We start from the raw sequence: 19,574 nt of genomic DNA, 5'->3' as shown, positions 1-19,574 counted from the left end.
TCCACACCAGACGTTTATTCCACTTGAAACATTCATGGCTTCCCCCAAAGAATCCTGGGAAGTGAAGTTTGTGAAGGGTGCGGAGAGTTGTTAGGAGATCTCTTAGAGCTACAATTCTCGAGTTCCCTGGGAAAGAGGGACTGACTGTTAAACCATTCGGGGGACTACTGTGATGGTATATATGTAGCCAATACCCCAACAAGGTCACACTTGAGGAACCAGAGACTTTGTGGGGAGGGACTGCCCTTTTCCTCATCTAGGCAGCGTTTATGCAGGCACAGAATTTGTAGAAGAGAAGGCGCCCACCCTCATCCCCTGCCTGGCATCAACTCCCACCAGGAGATGATTCAGAAGATGGGCTGGAGGGTTTTTCAGTGGAGGATGCAAGGACAGAAAAAAATGGGGAAACACGGAGTGGCAGTGAGGCGAGAGGGCCTGCAAAGTTTAAGGACTGCTTTATTCGTTTATTAACTATATTTATGTGCCACCCCATAAATGTATTTTCTCTGGGCAGCTTAGAGGTAACAAAACCCTTTTTTCCATCTTCTCATACTTTATGCAGAGTTTGTGGGAGAGAAGATGCTCCCCCCCCAACCCTAACCCTTCCTGACATCACGTCCACTGGAATACAATCCTAGAGATGATCTGGAGACTTCTCCCAAGACGCTTATAGCTGGGGAAACCCAAGAGTGGGCCACAAGCTGAAAGGGCCTGGAATGCTGTGGGCTGGCTTTGTTTATTTATTGACCACATTTATACCCCAATAAAAGTGTTTTTCCTCTGGGCAACTTACAGACAGTAAAATATTACAAAGCAATAGGCATTGAGCAGGGGGTTGGGCTTGATCGCCTTATCGGGCCCTTCCAACTCTACTATTCTATGATTCTATGAGTGACCACAAATATTAAAAACAGACCAGTTTGGACATTAAAAAAATGTCAACGGCAGAGAGTAAAACAGCACAGAAAAATACGCATTAGCTATGTGTGTGTGCACAGGAGAACTAAAGACTCCCGTATGGAAGTGTGGAGGAGAGTGCAAGATTGCCAGTGACTCATCAGTTCAGCTCTGCAGCCTGCAAAAACTTCCTGTTCCACTTTGCTCTTCGGAAGGCATGCTGAACATTTTCTCTCTTAGACAGGCCTCTGTCCTGGGCGGCTTTTTATGTCTCTTAAAAATAGTGGGCGTCTTTTGTTGACATTTCCAGCATGGCTTGGGTGTCATTTCCTCCCGGAGGGTAGAGCCAAAGTTTGCGCAAGTCCACTCTTCTTCTCTCCACCAGGTCCTGGGCAGAAAAGATCATGAATGTTGCTTCCACAAGCCTCAAGATCCTTCTGTTCAAAGCATTGATCATCTCTTCCTTTGGTAAGCCTGTTCAATGACGAGAGGACTGGCGGATTATCCCAGAATTCGACACCAAATCTGATTTTGCGAATATTCTGCACCATCTGTACTGCATGGAGGCAGCAAAGTAGACACTATTGACCCTGAGGGTACGTTTCCAGGGAGGGAAGAGAGAAGCTAGTCACACTGCAGGCGGCTGCCTGCCCAGTGATGTGTCCCCGAAAGCAGGGTCACCCCAAGGGGAGACCCCACAGGTGATCAGCCCTCTGGTGTTTTCCCTTGTGGAACGCCATTGGGGGGGCAATGACTTCACCCACATGAAAGCGGCAGATGGAGGGAGGAAGGACCCTGTGTGAGAGGCAGGGAGGTGGGGATCTCCCCAGGGGAGAGGTGGGGAGAGGAAAGGAGAGCTGCCAAGTGAGAGTTGGGAGGGCCTGTCATTTTCTGTGAGGGCAACAGGGGGAAATGAAGAGCTATTTTTGTGTAGAGAGCCGTCTGTCTGCTTGCAAACTGCTTTTGTGTTTTATATACCCTGCTCCTGACTTTCCCATCCTTTATTTATTTCTTGGGTTGTTGCTGTTATATACAGTCTATGCATTATGTTTTACAGTTGCATCTGAGATAAGTAGGTAATAGCTTTTGTTATGAGGCTTTGTATTTGATTATGTATTTGTAATTATAATTTTTTGTATAGTGTGGATACTTTGTCGAGTGTTGACATATATTGCTTGTTACCTACTATGCTGTAAACCACCCTGGGGGTTCGTGATGAAGGGTGGTATATAAATTTAATAATACATACATCCCATTGGCTCTAATGTTCATAATTTGTTGCACTGATATGGGGCATGGGGGTCAGTTCTAGGCCTGCCTTTCCCAACCTTTGGGTCCCCAGATGTTGCTGGGCTACAAGCAGCCAGCATGGCCAATGGTCAGGTATTATGGGAACTGTAGTCCAGCAACATCTGGGGACCCAAGATGTTGGGAAAGGCTGGCCTAGATCACCTTGCCAGGCATTAAAAGTGTGATGAAAATGTTTGATGTGATAAGAGAGATGAAAAGCAGCCTCTCCTCCACCCCCCACAGGCACTTTGAGCAACGCAGCTAAGGATCCGACCCGTCATTTGAAGGGGATCCTGAGAGGATCAGCCTCGTTTCCCGTAACTGTATCTCCAGCAAGAACAGTTGCCAGAATTACCTGGGACTTCTACCCCGCAACTGGTGAGCCGTATCTCCTTGGAGAATTCAGAAATGGCAAACTGGAGCAGCCAAATCTCAAGTTTGAAGGACGGCTGGAAATGGCTAATGAGACCACGCTGAGGATCAAGGGCCTGGAGGTGGAGGATACTGGGATATACAAGGTCCGTGTGAGATTCACCACCGCAGTCGTCCAAGATCACACATTCCATCTCGCTGTCTATGGTAAGCAATTATTTCACCATCCTTGTCAGTGGAATCGGCTAAGAACCATTTCCCCTACACGGTTACCGAGAGCCGTGTGGGGCACAACCTTCACATCGCTTTCATTTCTGTTCAAACAGAGCCGGTGCCAACACCACAAATATGCCACCAAGAAGTCTCCAACAGCCCAGGCAGGTGCAACGTGACCTTGCAGTGCCAGGTGTCCGGAACCGGGGGATTTGATGTCTCTTGGAGAACAGGGAATCCCCTCAGGGCCTTAGAAGACAGTTTTGATTGGTTTCACCTCTCTGACAATGGCAGGGATCTCCGCTTGTCATGGCAGCCTACTCCTTTGGACTCCAGTTTCACCTGCCTGGTCAGCAACCCCGTGGATCAGAAAAACGTCTCCTTCGATTTGCTCAGTATCTGCCAAAAGGAGACTCAAGGTGAGTAGTTTATTCCATCCTCTTCAAACAATTTATGGCAACTAGGAGTGGGGGAGAAATTCAATTCGGTTCATATCTAAAGCAGAAACTAACAAATTTGCACTCGCCAAAACAATATGTGAACCAAAACACAGCCATCCTTTGAAATGCAAATTTATCCGAATTTTGCAGTGCAGTACTCCAACTAAGGAATGTTTGCAAATATGCATATATTCAGGAAAAGTGTACATAAAAATGAATATATTACTGAAAATAACATACAAATGGAGAAACTGCTTGCAAAAAGGTGTACATTCGTCAAAACTGCCTACAAAGAGGTGTTTAGTAGGAGAAATTCTCACTACAATGCTGATGGATTTTCATGAGCATTTTTTTAAAAAACAAATTGCAAATGGCTACAGAAGTGTGGAAAACTGAATTTAAGATTGGAAAAATTAGAAACTGAGAGAACCAAAATTGGCAGATCTTTCCTTTCCTAATTGCGAGCTATTCCACCATTATCTACAGGTGCTGCCTGGGGAGGGGGGTGAGTATGCAATTAAAAATCAGTGATGTTGCAAGCATTCAAGGGGAGGTGAATGCTTGTGAGCAGAACTAAGTCAAACACAGCCCTGCTGTTGGAGACAGGCAAAAAGGCAGCTGTGATGCCTGTAGGAGCTCTCGCCCCCGGGGAGGATCTTTCCCCAGAAGGGAGGGATTGGGACTACAAGTCCCAGAATCCCCAGGGAGAAGCTGATGATTTGCCTGCTCCACTTGAGCTGGAGAAAATGAACCAATGTCTCATATAAAGGAGAGCAAAATGAAACGCGACAGATCAAAATCCTGTGCCAAAGACCCCAAGGAAAGCCAGATTAAGTAAATGCAAATGGAAATGGTTGGCATATTTGCTTTTTTAAATTTTATTCTGCTTTGACTGTGGTTCTTACACTATATCTCAAGAAACCGGTTTTGTTCGTTGCAGGTGTACAAACCAAGTTGACCTTGGGGCTTCCTGCCTACCTCACTGCTGCTTTTGCGACTTTGATAATGACGCGGAACAGGAGGAAAATATTCAAAAGGATGAAAGGAGGTAGAACCATCTCTATGAATCTTCCTGCCCTCTTGCCTGAGGATGGGGCTGCCTGCCAAACATGCATCTACCTTTCTTCTGCTTATCCTGAGAGGCAGAGTTTGGTCGATGCCCTGGAATATTTATTTATTTTATTATCCCATTATTATTTATTTCCTCCAAGGAGCTCAAGGTGGTGTACATGGGCCTTCCCCTCCCCGTTTTATCCTGACAACAACCCTGTGAGGTAGGTTAGGCTGAGAGGCTGTGACTGACGCCCAAGGTCACCCAGCAAACTTCATGGCTGAGTGGGAATTCAAACCCTGGCCTCCCAGGTCCTAGTCCAACACTCTAACCACTAAACCATACTGGCTAAATAAATAAATAATGTACCCCCCATTATCTACAGGTGCTGCCTGAGGGGTGGTTGAACATGCAATGCATCCCTTAAAAATCTGTGATGTTGCAAGCGTTCATGTTACACTCTGCAGGTATGGCCTTCCTGATGCCAAAGAAGAAAAAGAGCTCTCTTGCACCCCACTGCTCAGACAGGAGCCCCCCAGAAGGTGGCGATGATCAGGTGAGACGAGTAAGGAAGGGATGGTAGCTCAATAATAACAATGGAATCATCACATATATTTGTGGTCCAGCACCACAGATGATTCCTCGAACCCAGACCCTGGATCAGGTCTCCTGATGAGGAAGATGGCCTTTTGATGGATGATTGAAGCTCCCCATCCCTGTGACCCGGAATGGCGCTGCACCAAGCAGATCTCATATGATGGGGGGATGTCTCTTTCTTACCTCAAAATGACTTGTGTGGTAGTAGCTGGGTCTCTTTCTCTCTGCACCTGCAGGCTCGCTGGGACAGAGGGGACTCCCCAAGAACTTCAGCACCACCCTGGAAATCCTGTCCTCCTGCGATGTCTAGCCCTGTTCCGGTACCAGAGGATGAATATGACCCCCCACAGACCGAGCTCCTGGGGAGCAGGCAGGGTCTCCTGGAGCCACCATTGAGGATCTCTGTTGAAGGATGCTCATTGCCATTAGAGGCAGCATCAGAGGCACACACCCAAAGTCCTTGAGAACGGCGGCGTCAAAAGGTCCAGGCCAAAGAGCGGCAACATATTAAGCGGCGACAGGCCCAGAGGCATCATGCGAGTTGAGGTCTCCTCGACAGCAAGCAACCCCTGAAATGCCTTCCTCACCAGCAAATTTTAATATATAATTAAATAGCTTTACACATGTTTTTCCTGTATAATTTGTTTTCTAGAAAACTCAATGGAGGATGTGGCTACTAGCCACTATCAGTGGCTACTAGCCACGGTGGCTATGCTCTGCCTCCACAGTCAGAGGCAGCATGTTTCTGAATACCAGTTGCTAAGGATTACAAATGGGGAGAATGCTCTTGCGCTCAGGCTCTGCTTGCAGGCTTCCCTCTGGGGCACCCAGTTGGCGACTGTGAGAACAGAAGGCTGGATTGGATGGGCTACTGACCTGATCCAGCAGGCTCTTTTTATGTCCATATTTTCTTATGGTTATCTTGCTTCAAGGTGCTTCATAGGAAGTGATTCACAAACAGAATGAAAGATGCACCTCTTTACCTTGCCCTTTGAGAGGGTATTTTTGTGGGAGCCATGTCTTCTGTTTCATATAACCTATACACCATGGTGCTTTAGTCTGGAATCATTTTAATTGTATTCTCAATGCATTTCCATTTTCAAATTATGAAAGTTTCAAATTTCAATGCATTTAGACTGTTTTCACCTGCTGTTTAATTGCACAATCATATTGTTGTGCCCTGGGATCTTATGGCGAGAGGCTGGCAAGAAATCTTATGAACTGGGAATGGCCACGCCAGTAGGTGCCATGGTGGCCACAAAGGCCTGGCACCCTGGGCTCCATGGCACCCACAGGTGCTGGGTTGGTGACCCTCATTTTTGTTGTTGTCAGGGAGTCGGAAGAATGGCAGAACTGGGCGAAGCTGTTGCTGGGGCTGGAAGGGCCAGTGTAACGTGAGTAGGAACTCAAGTGAATTAGAAATAGTTGTATGGGGGAATCAGTTGGAGGGGGGACCAGCAGGAAAATGAGAGAAGAGCTCTCTGTCTGGGTGAGAGCAATACCGCTCTTGGTTCTGCAGCAGCACACAGTTAAGTAAAGGTTGTTCCTTCTAACCCAGTATTTGTAGCTCATTTCAAATCTGGTAAATATTACATGGTGTCAGAAGACTACCTAAAAACATAAGGCAGTGAAAAATGGACCAGCTGAAGCCTCCGGGAAAGTTGGTGTTTGAAGGCAATGCAGCAGAGAAGTGGAGAAGGTGGAAGCAAGGGTTTGAATTGGACTGCATGGCAAGTGGAGCAGATCAGAGAGATGAGAGACTCCAGTCGGCATTATTGCTGCATGTGGCAGGTGAAGAAGCAAGAGAGGAATTTAATACTTTCCAGTTTGATGATGAAAGGCGCCCTCCGTGGCGCAGAGTGGGAAGCGGCGGTAACGCAGCCGAAGCTCTGCTCACGGCCGGAGTTCGATTCCAATGGAAGGAGGAAGTCGTTTCTCCAGTAAAAGGGGTCGAGGTCCACTCAGCCTTCCATCCATCCGTGGTTGGTAAAATGAGTACCCGGCATACACTGGGGGGTAAATAAAGACTGGGGACGGAACTGGCAATCCCACCCCATATATACAGTCTGCCTAGTAAACATCACAAGACATAACCCTAAGAGTCGGAAATGACTCGCACTATGAGTGCGGGAACACCTTTACCTTTTAGTTTGATGATGATGCAAATAAATATAAAATTCAAGTTTTGATGAATAACTTTGCTGGGGCCGGAAGGGCCTGCCCCTTTGCGTTCCGGTCAGTTGGGAAGGATGAAGAGTGAGGAGAAGCGGGGGGGCTTCCCCGCTCACCAAGTAAGCCCGTCTTGTTTGCTTGCATGCTTGTCGCCCCACTGGCAATGCAGAGCTGGCTGAGGGCACTTGCTTCACCCTGTGAAGAGGCTATGTCTGTTTATGACTGAGAGAGATCCACTCCGGCAGAGAGAGGCAGAGATGGCTGTGGGGTCTGTGTGTGCAAGAGGGGGAGGTGTCGATTTATGTGGGGTCTGTGGGAAAGGGAGAGTTGTATGTGGGGTGTGTTAGAGAGAGGGGGCTGCCACCTGGTATATTATCCCTGGTACTGGGGAAAAGTCCCTGTTGTTATTAGACATTAATGTCAGCATTTTAGTGCAAACGTCCCCAATATGCACAGTTTGGTATGCACATGTATTATACACATATTTTTGCAAAGCTATTTGCCCCTAATATTGTCAAAGATTGCCCCCTCGGGTCCTTTGGCCTCAGCAACCCAAGAGGGGTCTTTGCTTCCGAGAACAGTCGCAACTTCCTGGGCCCCTGCTTCCCGGGCAAACTCTTACCTTCCCAGGGCCAAGTTACGCCCAACTCCAACCCTGCAAGGAGGTAGACTGCCACCACCCCTTTTAACTAGCCCTCCACTCTGAGTAAGGGGAACTCAGAGCACTACCTTAAATCCTAGAGCAGACCTATTGTTACACTCTTTGCTCTGGAGCATTAACCTAAATTAACCATCAATAGCCAGTAGCTTAATGGTCAAGAATTGAATTTAGAGTCATTGACTCCAGGTTATACACACCAAACAGAAAAGGTAGTTGATTTAACAAGAAAAGATACATATAAAAACAGAGCAGCAATACTTTCCTTTAAAGATAATCACCCACAACAGGGCTGAGCAAAAGATACATTTACAGGTTCAAACAGACAATGGACGTAACAAAGCTTAACTAACCTAGCGATACTCACTTTGCAGTCCAAACGCCGGGTTCCCGAAGGCTTTACTGAAATCCATAGACGAATCAAGATAGATGGGATGAGGGAACAAGTAACTGAAGGATCATCCTTCATATTATGGGGTTTAGCTGGCAACAGGGAGGGGGCCAATTAGCTATCCTAGGCACCCCTTCCGTGATCACCTTCTCTGAAGATAAGGAGGGCTGGACAGTTCACACCGAGAGGGTCCTTGATTTCAAGCGCTGAAACCTTCTGACTTTGATCGGAAGCCGATAAGAGATAACAGATAGGACTCAGCTGCATCTTCTTGACATTAGCAATTTGAAGCTGTCTGGCACTAAAACACTTGGGTTTCCCCCGCACAGAGTATCCCAGAGGTCTTTGCAACAAAGCCCCCCCCCCCCCGAATTCCCTCTGGTTGAGCCATTTTAGCTTGACCAAACTTAGCTATTCGTGACAACTATAACACATTTTTGGTATGTTTGTTTTTGCTAACTGATGCATTCATGCACGCTTTCCCCTCACATATGCATTTTTGTACACATTCCGTGGCTGGAGTACTACACTGCAAAATTCAGAGAAGTGCACATTTCAGAGCACGGCTCAGTTCTCAAGTGCGAATTAAGTAGGTTTGCCTTTAAATTCAAAATAAACTGAATTTCTTCCCAGATGTACGTGCATTGCATCAGCAGCTTGAGAAGATAATCTTTTGGCTGTCCTTTCGAGCTGTGGTATGAACATCTTCCTGCCCTTTGCACGTTAGAGCCGAGGTGTGAAACATGCAGGCCTGCAACCACTTGGGGAAAAAAAGTTATCTCGTGAAATGTATCTGACAGCATTTTCTCAACTACTGTTGTTCTCTCCTGTCATGGGCAATGATCTCTCTGTCAGCCGCTGCTGGGATGCCTCTATTATGCATAAGTTTTAAGGGCTAATCATATATATTGCTTCTTCACTTTCAAGGATGCTGATTTGGAGGTGCCTTGAACCCCTACCAGGGATTGCCAACCAGGGGTGCCCTATAGGTGGTGCTGGACTCCATCTCCCATCATCAGCATCCAGGAAAAGCCCTGGTGGGCTGAGACAAGAAGGGAAACAGAGGGGTTTATGTGGGGAAGGTTTCGACTGGAGATGTGAGCAGAGTCAGGAGTTTGGGGTGTCAAGAAGGAAGGACACAGGCTGAGCCGTGAGGAGATTGTACAGGGGCTCGATATAGAACAGAAAGCATGCGAGGGGGAGGAGGACTTTACGGGGAAAGGCCTTCGTAGCTCAGTGGCAGAGCACCTGCCTTGCATGTAGAAGGTCCCCAGCTCAATCTGCAGTGGCAGAAGCTCCAGACAGGGGTGGGAAAAGTCCGCCTGCCTGACACCCTGGAGAGCCACTGCCAGTCAGTGCAGGAAGTACTTAGCTAAATGTACCAATGGTCTGTCTTAGTAGTAGAAAGCAGTGTCCGATGTCCCTAAAACTCTCAATGCGGCCTACATAACAAAATCATTGAAAATCTACACAACTGAAATTTTGGAGTGTGATATTCAAGCAAAAAATAAGCCTTTTGTACTATTAAGCTTGAGAAACCAGACATTTTGTAGTGACTACTGAAAACATTATTACATTTTATTTCATCCCCTTTCTCTGTGCACACCACCGCAGTCTTCTCACGGAATGATATGTGGCTTAACTCCAATGTAATTGCTTTCCGCTAAGTACGCAAGGATCAAAATGGAATAAGGATCATCCTTAGGAACAAAGTGTGTGTGTCGTGTGGGTCATAAATTTATCGTTTTATTTGGGATTTTTAGAAACTGCTAAACGTCACAAAGTACCGCAGCTGTGTACACAGTTTAAAAATACAACACGTAATGTGCAGAAGCTTAAAAAGCGACATGTTGGCTCCTTTTTGGTATGCACATTGAAAAAGGCAGCCTGGAGGTCTCCTTCTGGGGGAGCTGGCTTGTCTCTCTGGTCATGTGAGAGAGTGAGAGCCTCTTTAATGGAGGTGGGCAGCAGTTCCAGCCATCTCTTAAACAGGAGGGTCGCCTTCCAACCATCTACACCAGCTATGGGAAAAGTTTGCCCCTCCAGAAGTTGCTGAACTACAGCTCCCATCATCTCTGGCCACTGGGCATGCTTGCTGGAGCTGATGGGAGTTATAGTTCCCATCATCTGGAGGGTTCTCCCCCCCTCCCCGCTCCTGATCTACCTCAAGAGGAGCCAACCTTTTGGAGCCAGCGGGCTGATTTGGAATTTTGAGGAAGTGCCACAGACGCCAGTCACAAAATGGCTGCTGCGGCGTGTGTAGCATGGCAAAAAATGGCTGCCACATCTAAAAAAGAGCAGAAAGAGACATGGGACGGCAAAATGGCCCCTCATGGGACCGCAGGCAGGCCCCTCATCATCCCTCCCACCCCAATGGAAAAAGGCACCTACATCAGCCGCCGCCACTCTTGCCCGCAGAGAGGAACTCTTTGCATCTCCCCTGAGTTCAGAATTGAAGGGGAGGGTGTCCAATCCTGGCATCCACTGAAATGGGGAAATGTTTACAGGGTGTGTTTGTCCAGTGTGGAAGAAGCTGAGCCAGCGCAAAGAGGAACTGAGCAGGAAGAGCAAACAGTCTCTCATCTGTTGTGGATTTTTTTGGAGGCCATATTTACGGAGACCTTTTGTGGGCACGGTAGAAGGTCTTGGTGGGCTTATTGGTGCCTACAGGTGCCATGTTGGCAATCCCTGCATCTACACCAGCACAGCACTGGTTCCAGTCTTTCCTTTCCAGTATGTTCACCAGGACAATGATGGTGATCTGGAGTCCGAGCCCAACAAACATGGTAGTTCTAACCCAAGAGAAACAGCCGTATTCATCTGCAGGGGAGAAGAGGGAAGGGAGGGTCTTTTGGAAGGGGGAACTACAAGCAGTCAGAGCTCTGCCCCCCCCCGAAAAAAACCCAATGGCTGGCCATGACCCACAACCAGATCCCTGCTTAATGTAAAATTATTTGGCACAATTTTACATGTTGATGGGACGACATGAAGAACAAAATGCTTAGTTCCCATCTGAGCTGTGGAGTTTGCACAAACGTTTAGGTTTTTTTTTTTTTAAGTCTTTTAAGTTTCACTCCCTCTTGACACCTCCACTGCATGGAGATTTCTCCCGTTTCACTTCTGTCTTCAGACTTCATCTTTTAAGTTTTCAGTTTTTGCACATGCACACACTCCCCTCTCACACTTAGGCCCTACCGAAGCTTCTTTTTAAAAGGTTACTAATATCACTTCGCCGTTCAAACCAGCTTTTGGAGAACTGAAGTTCCCTTTCTTCGTCTTTAATAGCGTTATGCCCCTGGCCCCCCGTTAATCCTTTTTCCATTCCTTTACAAAGAAACCTATTTTGTGTGGGAGTCGCACAATTAGAAATGGGAAGCTGGCAGAACTATAGAACTCGGCACCCCAGTTAGATTTCTGAATTGCAGCAAGTTGTCCTTATAAATGCACAGACCTAGCTAGTAGGCAAGTCAGGTTAGAATCAAAAAGGTTGATCATGCTCAGTATAGACCCCTATCTAAACTTGTTCACAAATGGTTCTGGGGATGCCCTGCTAGAGAGAGTGTCCAAAGAACACCAGGGTACTTTAATTTTGGTAGCAATCTGGCCCACACAGATATAAACTTAACAGAGGACTACACTGAACCCAAACAACTTAATACACTATACTCCTAAATTCATTTATTATTGTTATTATTATTATTATTATTATTTGCTTGCTCCATAAAGAGTTCATAAGTGACTCACAAAAAGATTGTTTAAAAACATAAAAGCATAACATAATTGAATATATGTATACATTGCAGTAAAACCATACAAAAATCCAGGGAATGGACACAGCCACAGAGAGTTAGAATTGGACTGACCTGCATCCTGACATACGTTGAACAAGTCAACTGAGGTGTTCTTCAAGTCAACTGGATTATCAACCAGACAAGTGATGGTGGAATTGGAGGTGGTGGGCCTCCATGACAGGTGCAGCTCATTGCCGGTGTCAGTGAGCCGGTGCCAGCCCAGTGCTCCTTCTAAGACCCTCAGGGGGTTCCCCATTTTCCAGGATAAACGCAACCCCCCCTTTCCAAGTGTCTGACACTGTAGGGTCATGTTACATTCATCTGCAGTGTAGGAAATGAGCCGGTGACTTATTTGTGGCATTGGCACAGGCTCTGTCGGATAAAAATAAGAATGTTTGCCCAGGGAAAAATGTTGGTGTGTGATCCTACTTCCAACACTTGGTGAAACAGACCCTTACCATGGACAGCAAGGTTGAAGGAGTGTTCCAGAATTGCTGAGGTCGCAAACCTCACACGGACGTCCATCACTCCTGTGTCCTCCAGCTCCAGACCTTTGATCCTCAGCGTGGTCTCGTCGGCCATTTCCAGCCGGTGCCCAAACCGGTCGCCTTCGTTCGGGCGCTTCAGCTCTCCATTCACAAATTCGGCAATCAGGAGTGGCATGCCCACCTTGGGGCTAAATTTCCATTCAATCTCAACCACTCTTTTTTGGGGAGGTATATTTAGGGGAAACAAGACTGATCCCCCAAAGATGCCGTTCACCAGTTTAGGAGGATCCTGTGCAGGAAACGGCGCAGTGCCTAAAATTCAAACGAATAATGATACCAAAAGGCTTGAGCGAGGGAAAGAAAATGCACATCCCCATAAAGGCAATGTAGTCACAGACTAGCCACAGTTTTAGAGACCTTGTCACACACACACACACATACACCATTTCTTAAAGTTATTTGATCAGTTTTGAAAATGGAGAGCCCTGCATCTTTGCTTAAACAGAAATGTCTCCTGCTAAAGCCTTAAAATCTGGACGTGACAAATGTCACAGGCCTGTTGAGTTCATGGCTGCTTCACTTGCCTTCTACTATTTTCACAAAGTTTGGGGATCCCCCCCCCGAAGTTTAGAAGCATAGCTAGGAAATTCAGTGGCCACCTGATCCGGATTCCCTTTGGACATGTAGACCCAATTTCCTTGTTCTCGGATGGAAGCCAGAAGCTGAAAAGTTGCTTGGTCCTCTTTCCATTGGGATGCCTCACTCCACAGACCATAACGGGCTCTGGATATGAGGGGCATCCTTGACCCTTCTGGGTCGTAAGAGCCCTTCAGGAGCCGGATCAGGCCCATCTTCTAGCCCAGCCTCCTGCTCTCACAGCGGCCGACCAGATGCTCCAAAGGGAAGCCTTCAAGGGGAGCTGAGCCCAAGAGCGGCACTCTCCCCACGTGTGATTCCCAGCAGCCAGTGACATTGCCTCCAACAGGGGAGGTAGGTCCTGTTGGGCAACGGCCTGGAGAGCAGATTTCTGCCTTTCTTTTCTCCACCGCTCACCTGGGAACTGGGAAATGAACAGCACAAGCAAGAGGTGAGCCCTGTGCAATTCCATCCTTGCCTCCATCCGGGTTGGAACAGACGCTCACTCAGCCTCTGGTTCCTTTCTGCACAGGCCACGCTTCAGCCCTCCCAACCACAACAGCTTCCTCTTCAGCCCTCCACCTGCCACTTCAGTCTCACTTCCCTGCCCACATAGACGGAGCGGCCCCTTGCCCCTCACCCCGGCCCTCAGCAACCTTGGCCTTGGTTTTCCGATGGCAGATCCAACGAGATAGGAGCTGACGTGACAGCGCTTGGCCCATCAGTCGGGGGTCCGGTTTGCATCCCTGCACCTCCCAGCAGCCCACCAAATGCCTCTTCGGGGAAGCCCACAAGTACGGCCTGAATGCAAGAGCAACTCCCCCCTCCTGAAGTTTCCGGAGGCTGGTATTCAGAAGCCCTCATTCTCCACTGGAGTCTTTATCAACGGGGCCTTGTACAAAAATGCCATAATGCACAGAATCCAGACACTGTTTACCTCTGGAACTTCTTGTCTCTTGGGGAAATGGTGAGGGTTAATACACTTGCTTTTGTTCAAAAACATCAGCCAACTGGGTGTAAGCACGGTGTTTCCTGGGATGCATGTCTGAAACTTCCCCTAGCCTGTGTGGCAAGAATCAGTCAAGGGCCAAGAGGAGGCTTGTTCTACTGATCTTCTCCATCCTGGCCTACCTTAAGGGAGAAAGAGAAACAGAACCAGCTATGCATGACCTGAGGCTCCAGAATGCAGAACCAGCTATGCATGACCTAAGAGGCTCCAGAATGCAGGGCTACACACAAACTCCAAAAAAACAGATTCTGCAGATTTGAGGCCACCTGAACAAGCGCAACATTGATAAAACCCTGGACAGCATGCTATACCGCTAGATCAACAGACATCCACTTTAGTCTGGCTATTCTTCATTTCTTTTTTTTAAAAAAAGCATTTGGAAGCCACATGCTACTCATCTAAAAGGGTAGAGGTTGACTCATATGAAAAATCCCAACATCCATATATAGGGCAATATCTTTATTAGGCCAACCAAAGATTCTCTCCCCCCCCCCCATAATGCCTATGGCCAGTGCTGCACCTTGGACAGCTCCTTGAAAGTTTAGCCTAAAACCTGGAGTGGATTCCACTGCCCCACTGACATGGAGCCCCCAGCCCTCACTGCCTGTGGCAGACGAGGCAAGTCAATCCATGCGTGTTTTTGATGAGAAGTTTGCTTGACGTTTCTAATATGTTCTGAACCCTGCTTTTTGATATATGTTCTTAAACCTTTTTTAAAAAATGTTTTTAATCTTAGCTTTTTTAAAGAAACGTTACTAAACATGTTTTCTTTTAATGTGTTTTAAAGTTTGTCTTTATGATGTTTTAAAGTTCTCAGTGCTTTTGCTTGCCGCCCTGGGCTCCTGCCGGGAGGAAGGGCGTGATATAAATCAAATAATAAATAAAATAAATCATCAGCACAGTATCCCCAGAGGTTATATTGAATGGGGAAAAGGCTGATTTTGCAACAGTCCCAGTAACCAGCAGGGGAGGAGTCTTTATCGGGTTAGCTACGGCACCTAATTAAAACAATTGCAAAACAACAAGGGAATAGCAAGCAATAACAATAAAGAAGGAAATGTAAAGCGAGAGCTTCATGTGGGTTAGGGTTTTTTTTCTGGTTGTCAAAGAAGTGTGGAACTGACACACACACACCCGCCACAAAATCTGCTGAACAACCTGCCCAGGATTTTATGTTAAGATCCATCCAGTGCTTGGTTCACACAGTGGCCAAGTGTTGCCCCAGGTCCTGTCTCCCCACTTGGGACTCCCAGAAAGTGGCATTCGGAGGCACCCTGCCTCCCACAGTGGAGGGCAAACACAGCCGTTGTGGCTAGTAGCCGCCGATAGACTTCTCCTCCTCCATGAATCTGTGCAATTCTCTTTTAACGCCATCCAATTTGTCGGCCATCGCTACAGCTTCTGGCAGCAAATTCCATGGAATGGACCCTCGGGCCAGCCCTGCTGGAACCAATCCAAGCTGTGTCCAGTCTGGCATCCTGCTTTCCTGCTGTCTCTCTCCCTCCACCCCAGCAGTGCATGTTATTCCAAGATAGACTGCCTCTGAACATGAAGGATCTACCATGGGTAGATAGTAGGACCAGCCTCTACTCAAAGCTTGCTAAGGAGCTTGGAAAAGTTACTTTTTGGAACTACATCTCCCATCAGCCCAATCCAGTGGCCATGCTGGCTGGGGCTGATGGGAGATGTAGTTCAAAAAAAGTAACTTTTCCAAGCTCTGGGCATACCCCAATGGCCCCAAGCACACCCCCTGCTGTATGGTCTGATAGCAGCTGAGAGCCAGCGTGGTGTAGTGGTTAGAGGGTCAGACTGACACCTGGGAGACCAGGGTTCGAATCCCCACCCAGCCATGAAGCTCACTGGGTGACCTTGGGCCAGTCACTGCCTCTCAAACTAACCTACCTCACAGGATTGTTGTGAGGATTAAACGAGGCGTGGGAAGAGAATCACGTACACCACCTGGAGCTCGTTATAAGAAAGGCAGGACAGAAATACAATCAAGAAATAACGGGAGGATTTTGACCAGGAAAGTGGCACGTGCATGCGTGCGGAAGGGCCAGACATATACCCATTCAGCATAGCAGCCCCCTGCGATTGCTTCGGAGCTTCAATCTACACACCCATACAAGAAAACCTCCGCGGTGATGGTGAACTTTGGGTAACTCACCAAAGAGAAAGCAGGCGAACGAACACACCAGAAAGGGCTAGTTCGAATCCTTTGCTTGGGCACCTCCCAGCCATCTGGGCCTGCGAGGGATTTGGCAGAGAGATGCCACGAAAACTTTATGGCTGACGAGGGGGAGTTTGTGGGAAGTGGCTGGACCTGGCAGGCCAGGATGCAAGCAGCCGGCTGGACCTGGCAGGCCAGGATGCAAGCAGCCGGCTGGCCTTGTTGCGCAAAGGCAGGCGATTTTCTCTTGGAAAAGAGGAGTCTAGGAAAGCCATTGGCGAGGGAACGGGGCAGCTTGTCACCGGGGCTCCTTCCTGCATTTCCCGGCAGCCCCTTTTTGTTGCCTTCCTTTTTGAGTTAGTTACATCTTTGCCTGAGCCCTTGTCTTCGCATTAAGAGTCATAAAGGGGACTCTGTCTTGGAGCCTTCCCCGAATTTCAGCACTGAGTGCAACAGTTGGATCCAGGGATGGGCAAATCTCCCCAGTTCATCTTCTCTCAGTTTTTTTCCCCCAGTCTTAGATCCAGTCCTACACACTCAGTATGCAATCTGTAAAGAAAAACTCATGAAAATTCACCCGCATTTCGGTGCCCCCTCCTATAGACATCTTTCTATGCAATTATGCCTAATACACACATTTTTCCAATCAGTGCACTTCTGAATGGTATTTTCATTAATATATACATTTTTATGCACACTTTCCCCCAACATACACTGCTCTGAACACATTATTTGGTTGGAAAATTACATCACACAATTAAAAAAAAAAGTAGGGTTTTGAAGGATAGCTGCATTTTGGTTCTTGTCTCCTTTGGGGAAGCCCCAATGAGGGAGGCCCTCATTAACCCAGACAGACCCATGAACAGGGTTGGTCCACTATGCTACTGGGGCTACACTGCAATATGTTGCTGGTAGAATATAAAAACAAATCAGAGCTCATTCTTTGCCTAGCACGTTCCCAGAGCGTTAACTCTCACACACTTAACATCCAAATCTTTACAACAGTCCAGGAAGGTAGCCCAGTCAGGGGACAATTAAATCCATACTACCAATCTTCAACCGGCGGCCACTATGCCCTGCCTTTCAGCCCCCTAGTCCCAAGCACGTAGCCTCAGGAGCCATGTGGGGAACCACCAGAAGCTGGTGGATCTCAGGGATCACGGTGGAGCATGAGGGACCGTGGTCCTTAAGGTACTTTAGCCCCGTGGTTGAGGTGGAGCTCATCTTTCCTTCCCAGTTCCTGAAGCAAACTTACCCTTGCAAAGGAGCGGGTGCCTGGCTGCAGGATTGATCGCTGGAAACGAGGGTGATCAGCTGGGCCTCTTGATTTAAAAGCCTGGACAACATTACTTCCTGTTTTCTTGCAATGGGTGTTTCTCAATGCTTCCTTATTCAAAAACGATGCTGTGAGGCAGAGGGAACGTGTGTGTGTGTGTGAGAGAGAGAGCTGCCTGATGAGATGGGGAATCCAATGTGAACTGGGTTTAGACATTGAGGCTTGGCTTGTATTGGGGTGATGTACATACTCTGAGCCCCACCCCAGTCCACTTGGTCTCCATGGATTTGCCTCACCTCACCCCGTTTTGAACCTTGTCCCCTCTAATACCCTAGCATCTCCAGTGGCGGTGAGTGCCACAGGTCAAACACACCAATGGTTGTGACCAAAGAGGAATTCTATGAAACTCCACAGCCTGCAAACTATTGGCCTAGCAGAAGGCGATCCAGTGGATGACAGTCCCTGACTTATTTTACTAGTGCCCGGAATTCCTTCCTCTGACCACTCCCGCCCCCCATTTTTGCCGTGTGTGTGGGGTGAACTAGGGCATAAATTGTTTGCACTTTTGTGACATTTCATCGTCTATGAAACACACTGGCAGAAACAGGCTCTGCTGTCATTAGTAGTCAAATGCTGCCACCTAGTGGTGAACGAAGCATACAAATATGTTGGAAGTATTTTAAAGTTGGGAATGGGAAGCGAGCACGCAACTGTGTGATGGTTCATGCTGTGCCAGCATTGTAGCCAGGATTGGGTCCTCCTGAGACATTGCAGGTGGGGTGGGAGAGATCTCCCCCTCTTCATAGCAACTGTTGTATTTACACAAACAATCCAATATGCGCACTGCAGCAACATTTTAAAAGCCTGCAGATAGTGTCCCAAATCTTGAATACGATAAGACTCCCATGGGCTGGAGGGGGCATTTTCTTTGGAGAACAACAGGAGAACGGGGAAAGGTCGTGCTATAAATGTATTCTCAACACCAGCTACAATTTTATTGCATTACATACAGTCTACAACATATTGCATTAAGTTGCCATTTCAGTGGAGTGCAGTGGAAATATTTTTGAAATAAATCAATGTGATCATTCTTCCAGTTCTGAGAAGCATTCTAGGTCTCCACTGTTGGAAATCTTGACTAAGGATGGGGAAGGGGGTAGGCTTCAGTTCAGTCTGCAAGTGCCTCTCCCTTTGGTCATTGGAAGGGTGGGGGGGAAGCCTTGAATAGAAAAGGGAGGGAAAAAGTAGGGTTTTGCGGCCCCCTCCTCCTGGAGGCTTTAATCTTGTCCCAAGATACTAAGTCCAAATATTTTCACCTGGGAGCTCAACTATAGCTCCCAGGTTACTTAGGCTATCCTCCCCAGTTGGCTAGGACCTGCTCAGCTTGCCGCGGCTGCACAGGCCACCCCCTTCCTTGTCTGCAACTGCCAGCTGGGGGGCAACTGGGCTCCTGGGGACTATGCAGCTTGCCCACAGCTGCACAGGTGGCAGGGCACGTAACCCCTGAGCCACTCATGGGGTGTGTGTGATCTTTAGCTGGTCCTTCAGACCCAGGAGGCACAAGCAGGGATTTGAACTCTCAAACTTTGGCTTCCCAGCCAAGCTCTCCACCCTGCTGTGCTATACCAGACGTTGGGAGTAATTCTTCGGACCTAATATTTGAGGCTCCAGAGGTCCTGGGTGGTATGAAAGATCTCACAAGCCTACGGTGGGATTTGAACTTGCAACCTTTGGCTCTACCACCCACAGCTCTTCCCAACTAGGCCACCCTGGCTGCTGGGGAAAAGCCTTCTGGAGGTCCTATTTGAGGCCTTTGCTCCAAACACCTGCTCCAGGTGCTATATGGGAGTAGATTCTACAGCCTCACCTGTCTCCCCAGGATGTGGTTGGAAGTGAGAAGCAACAAGTGCCTTGCTGAAATTAAGCAAGGTCTGGCCTGGTCTCTCACTGGATGGGAGACCACTGGTGAATCCTAGATAGTTTATTTATGTATTTTATTGATAAAATAAATAAAATGCATGTTGCCCTTCAGTTCCATACTGGGAGAAAGGTGAGATGGAAAGATACATCTCAAAACAGATCCATAAGAAAATTACCTTCTACGAAATAGCAGCGGGGGGCAA

General features: G+C 47.7%; 2 protein-coding genes across 5 annotated transcripts; one reads left to right on the top strand and one right to left on the bottom strand.

Annotated features, from left to right (window-relative positions):
* Window positions 1-1,114: 1,114 nt before the first annotated feature.
* LOC133374805 (SLAM family member 9-like) lies at window positions 1,115-5,631 on the top strand. The gene is made up of 6 exons (XM_061606024.1): window positions 1,115-1,365; window positions 2,431-2,766; window positions 2,886-3,191; window positions 4,153-4,260; window positions 4,731-4,819; window positions 5,097-5,631. Exons 1-6 carry the CDS (start codon window positions 1,302-1,304, stop codon window positions 5,322-5,324), a joined length of 1,131 nt encoding a protein of 376 aa, XP_061462008.1. The 5' UTR covers window positions 1,115-1,301; the 3' UTR covers window positions 5,325-5,631.
* A 4,016-nt stretch (window positions 5,632-9,647) lies between these two features.
* Window positions 9,648-17,516, bottom strand: LOC133374735 (SLAM family member 9-like). Of its 4 annotated transcripts, none has more exons than XM_061605933.1 (6): window positions 17,431-17,516; window positions 16,173-16,724; window positions 13,934-14,127; window positions 12,331-12,672; window positions 11,945-12,244; window positions 9,648-10,901 (listed from the first exon to the last, which is right to left on the bottom strand). In XM_061605933.1, the coding sequence occupies exons 4-6, from the start codon at window positions 12,533-12,535 to the stop codon at window positions 10,693-10,695; spliced, it is 714 nt and encodes a 237-aa protein (XP_061461917.1). In that variant the 5' UTR covers window positions 12,536-12,672; window positions 13,934-14,127; window positions 16,173-16,724; window positions 17,431-17,516; the 3' UTR covers window positions 9,648-10,692. The 4 variants fall into 4 exon arrangements, with proteins under 4 accessions (XP_061461917.1, XP_061461918.1, XP_061461919.1 ...); XM_061605934.1 differs by having other exon boundaries at window positions 13,934-14,123; XM_061605935.1 differs by lacking the exon at window positions 13,934-14,127.
* Between the last annotated feature and the right edge of the window lie 2,058 nt (window positions 17,517-19,574).

The sequence above is a fragment of the Rhineura floridana genome, chromosome 22 (assembly GCF_030035675.1).
Source record: "Rhineura floridana isolate rRhiFlo1 chromosome 22, rRhiFlo1.hap2, whole genome shotgun sequence".
NCBI lineage: Eukaryota > Metazoa > Chordata > Lepidosauria > Squamata > Rhineuridae > Rhineura > Rhineura floridana.
The sequence above is the reverse complement of the archived record's forward strand: the minus strand, read 5'-3'. Positions and strand labels throughout refer to the sequence as shown.

Bases quoted from the DNA above. Each gene is read 5' to 3' on its own strand.
- LOC133374805 (XM_061606024.1), top strand. From the start codon at position 1,302: ATGAATGTTGCTTCCACAAGCCTCAAGATCCTTCTGTTCAAAGCATTG. The intron at 2,767-2,885 runs GTAAGCAATTAT...CTGTTCAAACAG, and splicing joins ATTCCATCTCGCTGTCTATG to AGCCGGTGCCAACACCACAA. The intron at 4,820-5,096 runs GTGAGACGAGTA...CTGCACCTGCAG, and splicing joins CAGAAGGTGGCGATGATCAG to GCTCGCTGGGACAGAGGGGA.
- LOC133374735 (XM_061605932.1), bottom strand. From the start codon at position 13,480: ATGGAGGCAAGGATGGAATTGCACAGGGCTCACCTCTTGCTTGTGCTG. The intron at 12,673-13,413 runs GTGAGCGGTGGA...TTTGAATTTTAG, and splicing joins GTTCATTTCCCAGTTCCCAG to GCACTGCGCCGTTTCCTGCA. The intron at 12,245-12,330 runs GTAAGGGTCTGT...TTTATCCGACAG, and splicing joins CTTCAACCTTGCTGTCCATG to AGCCTGTGCCAATGCCACAA.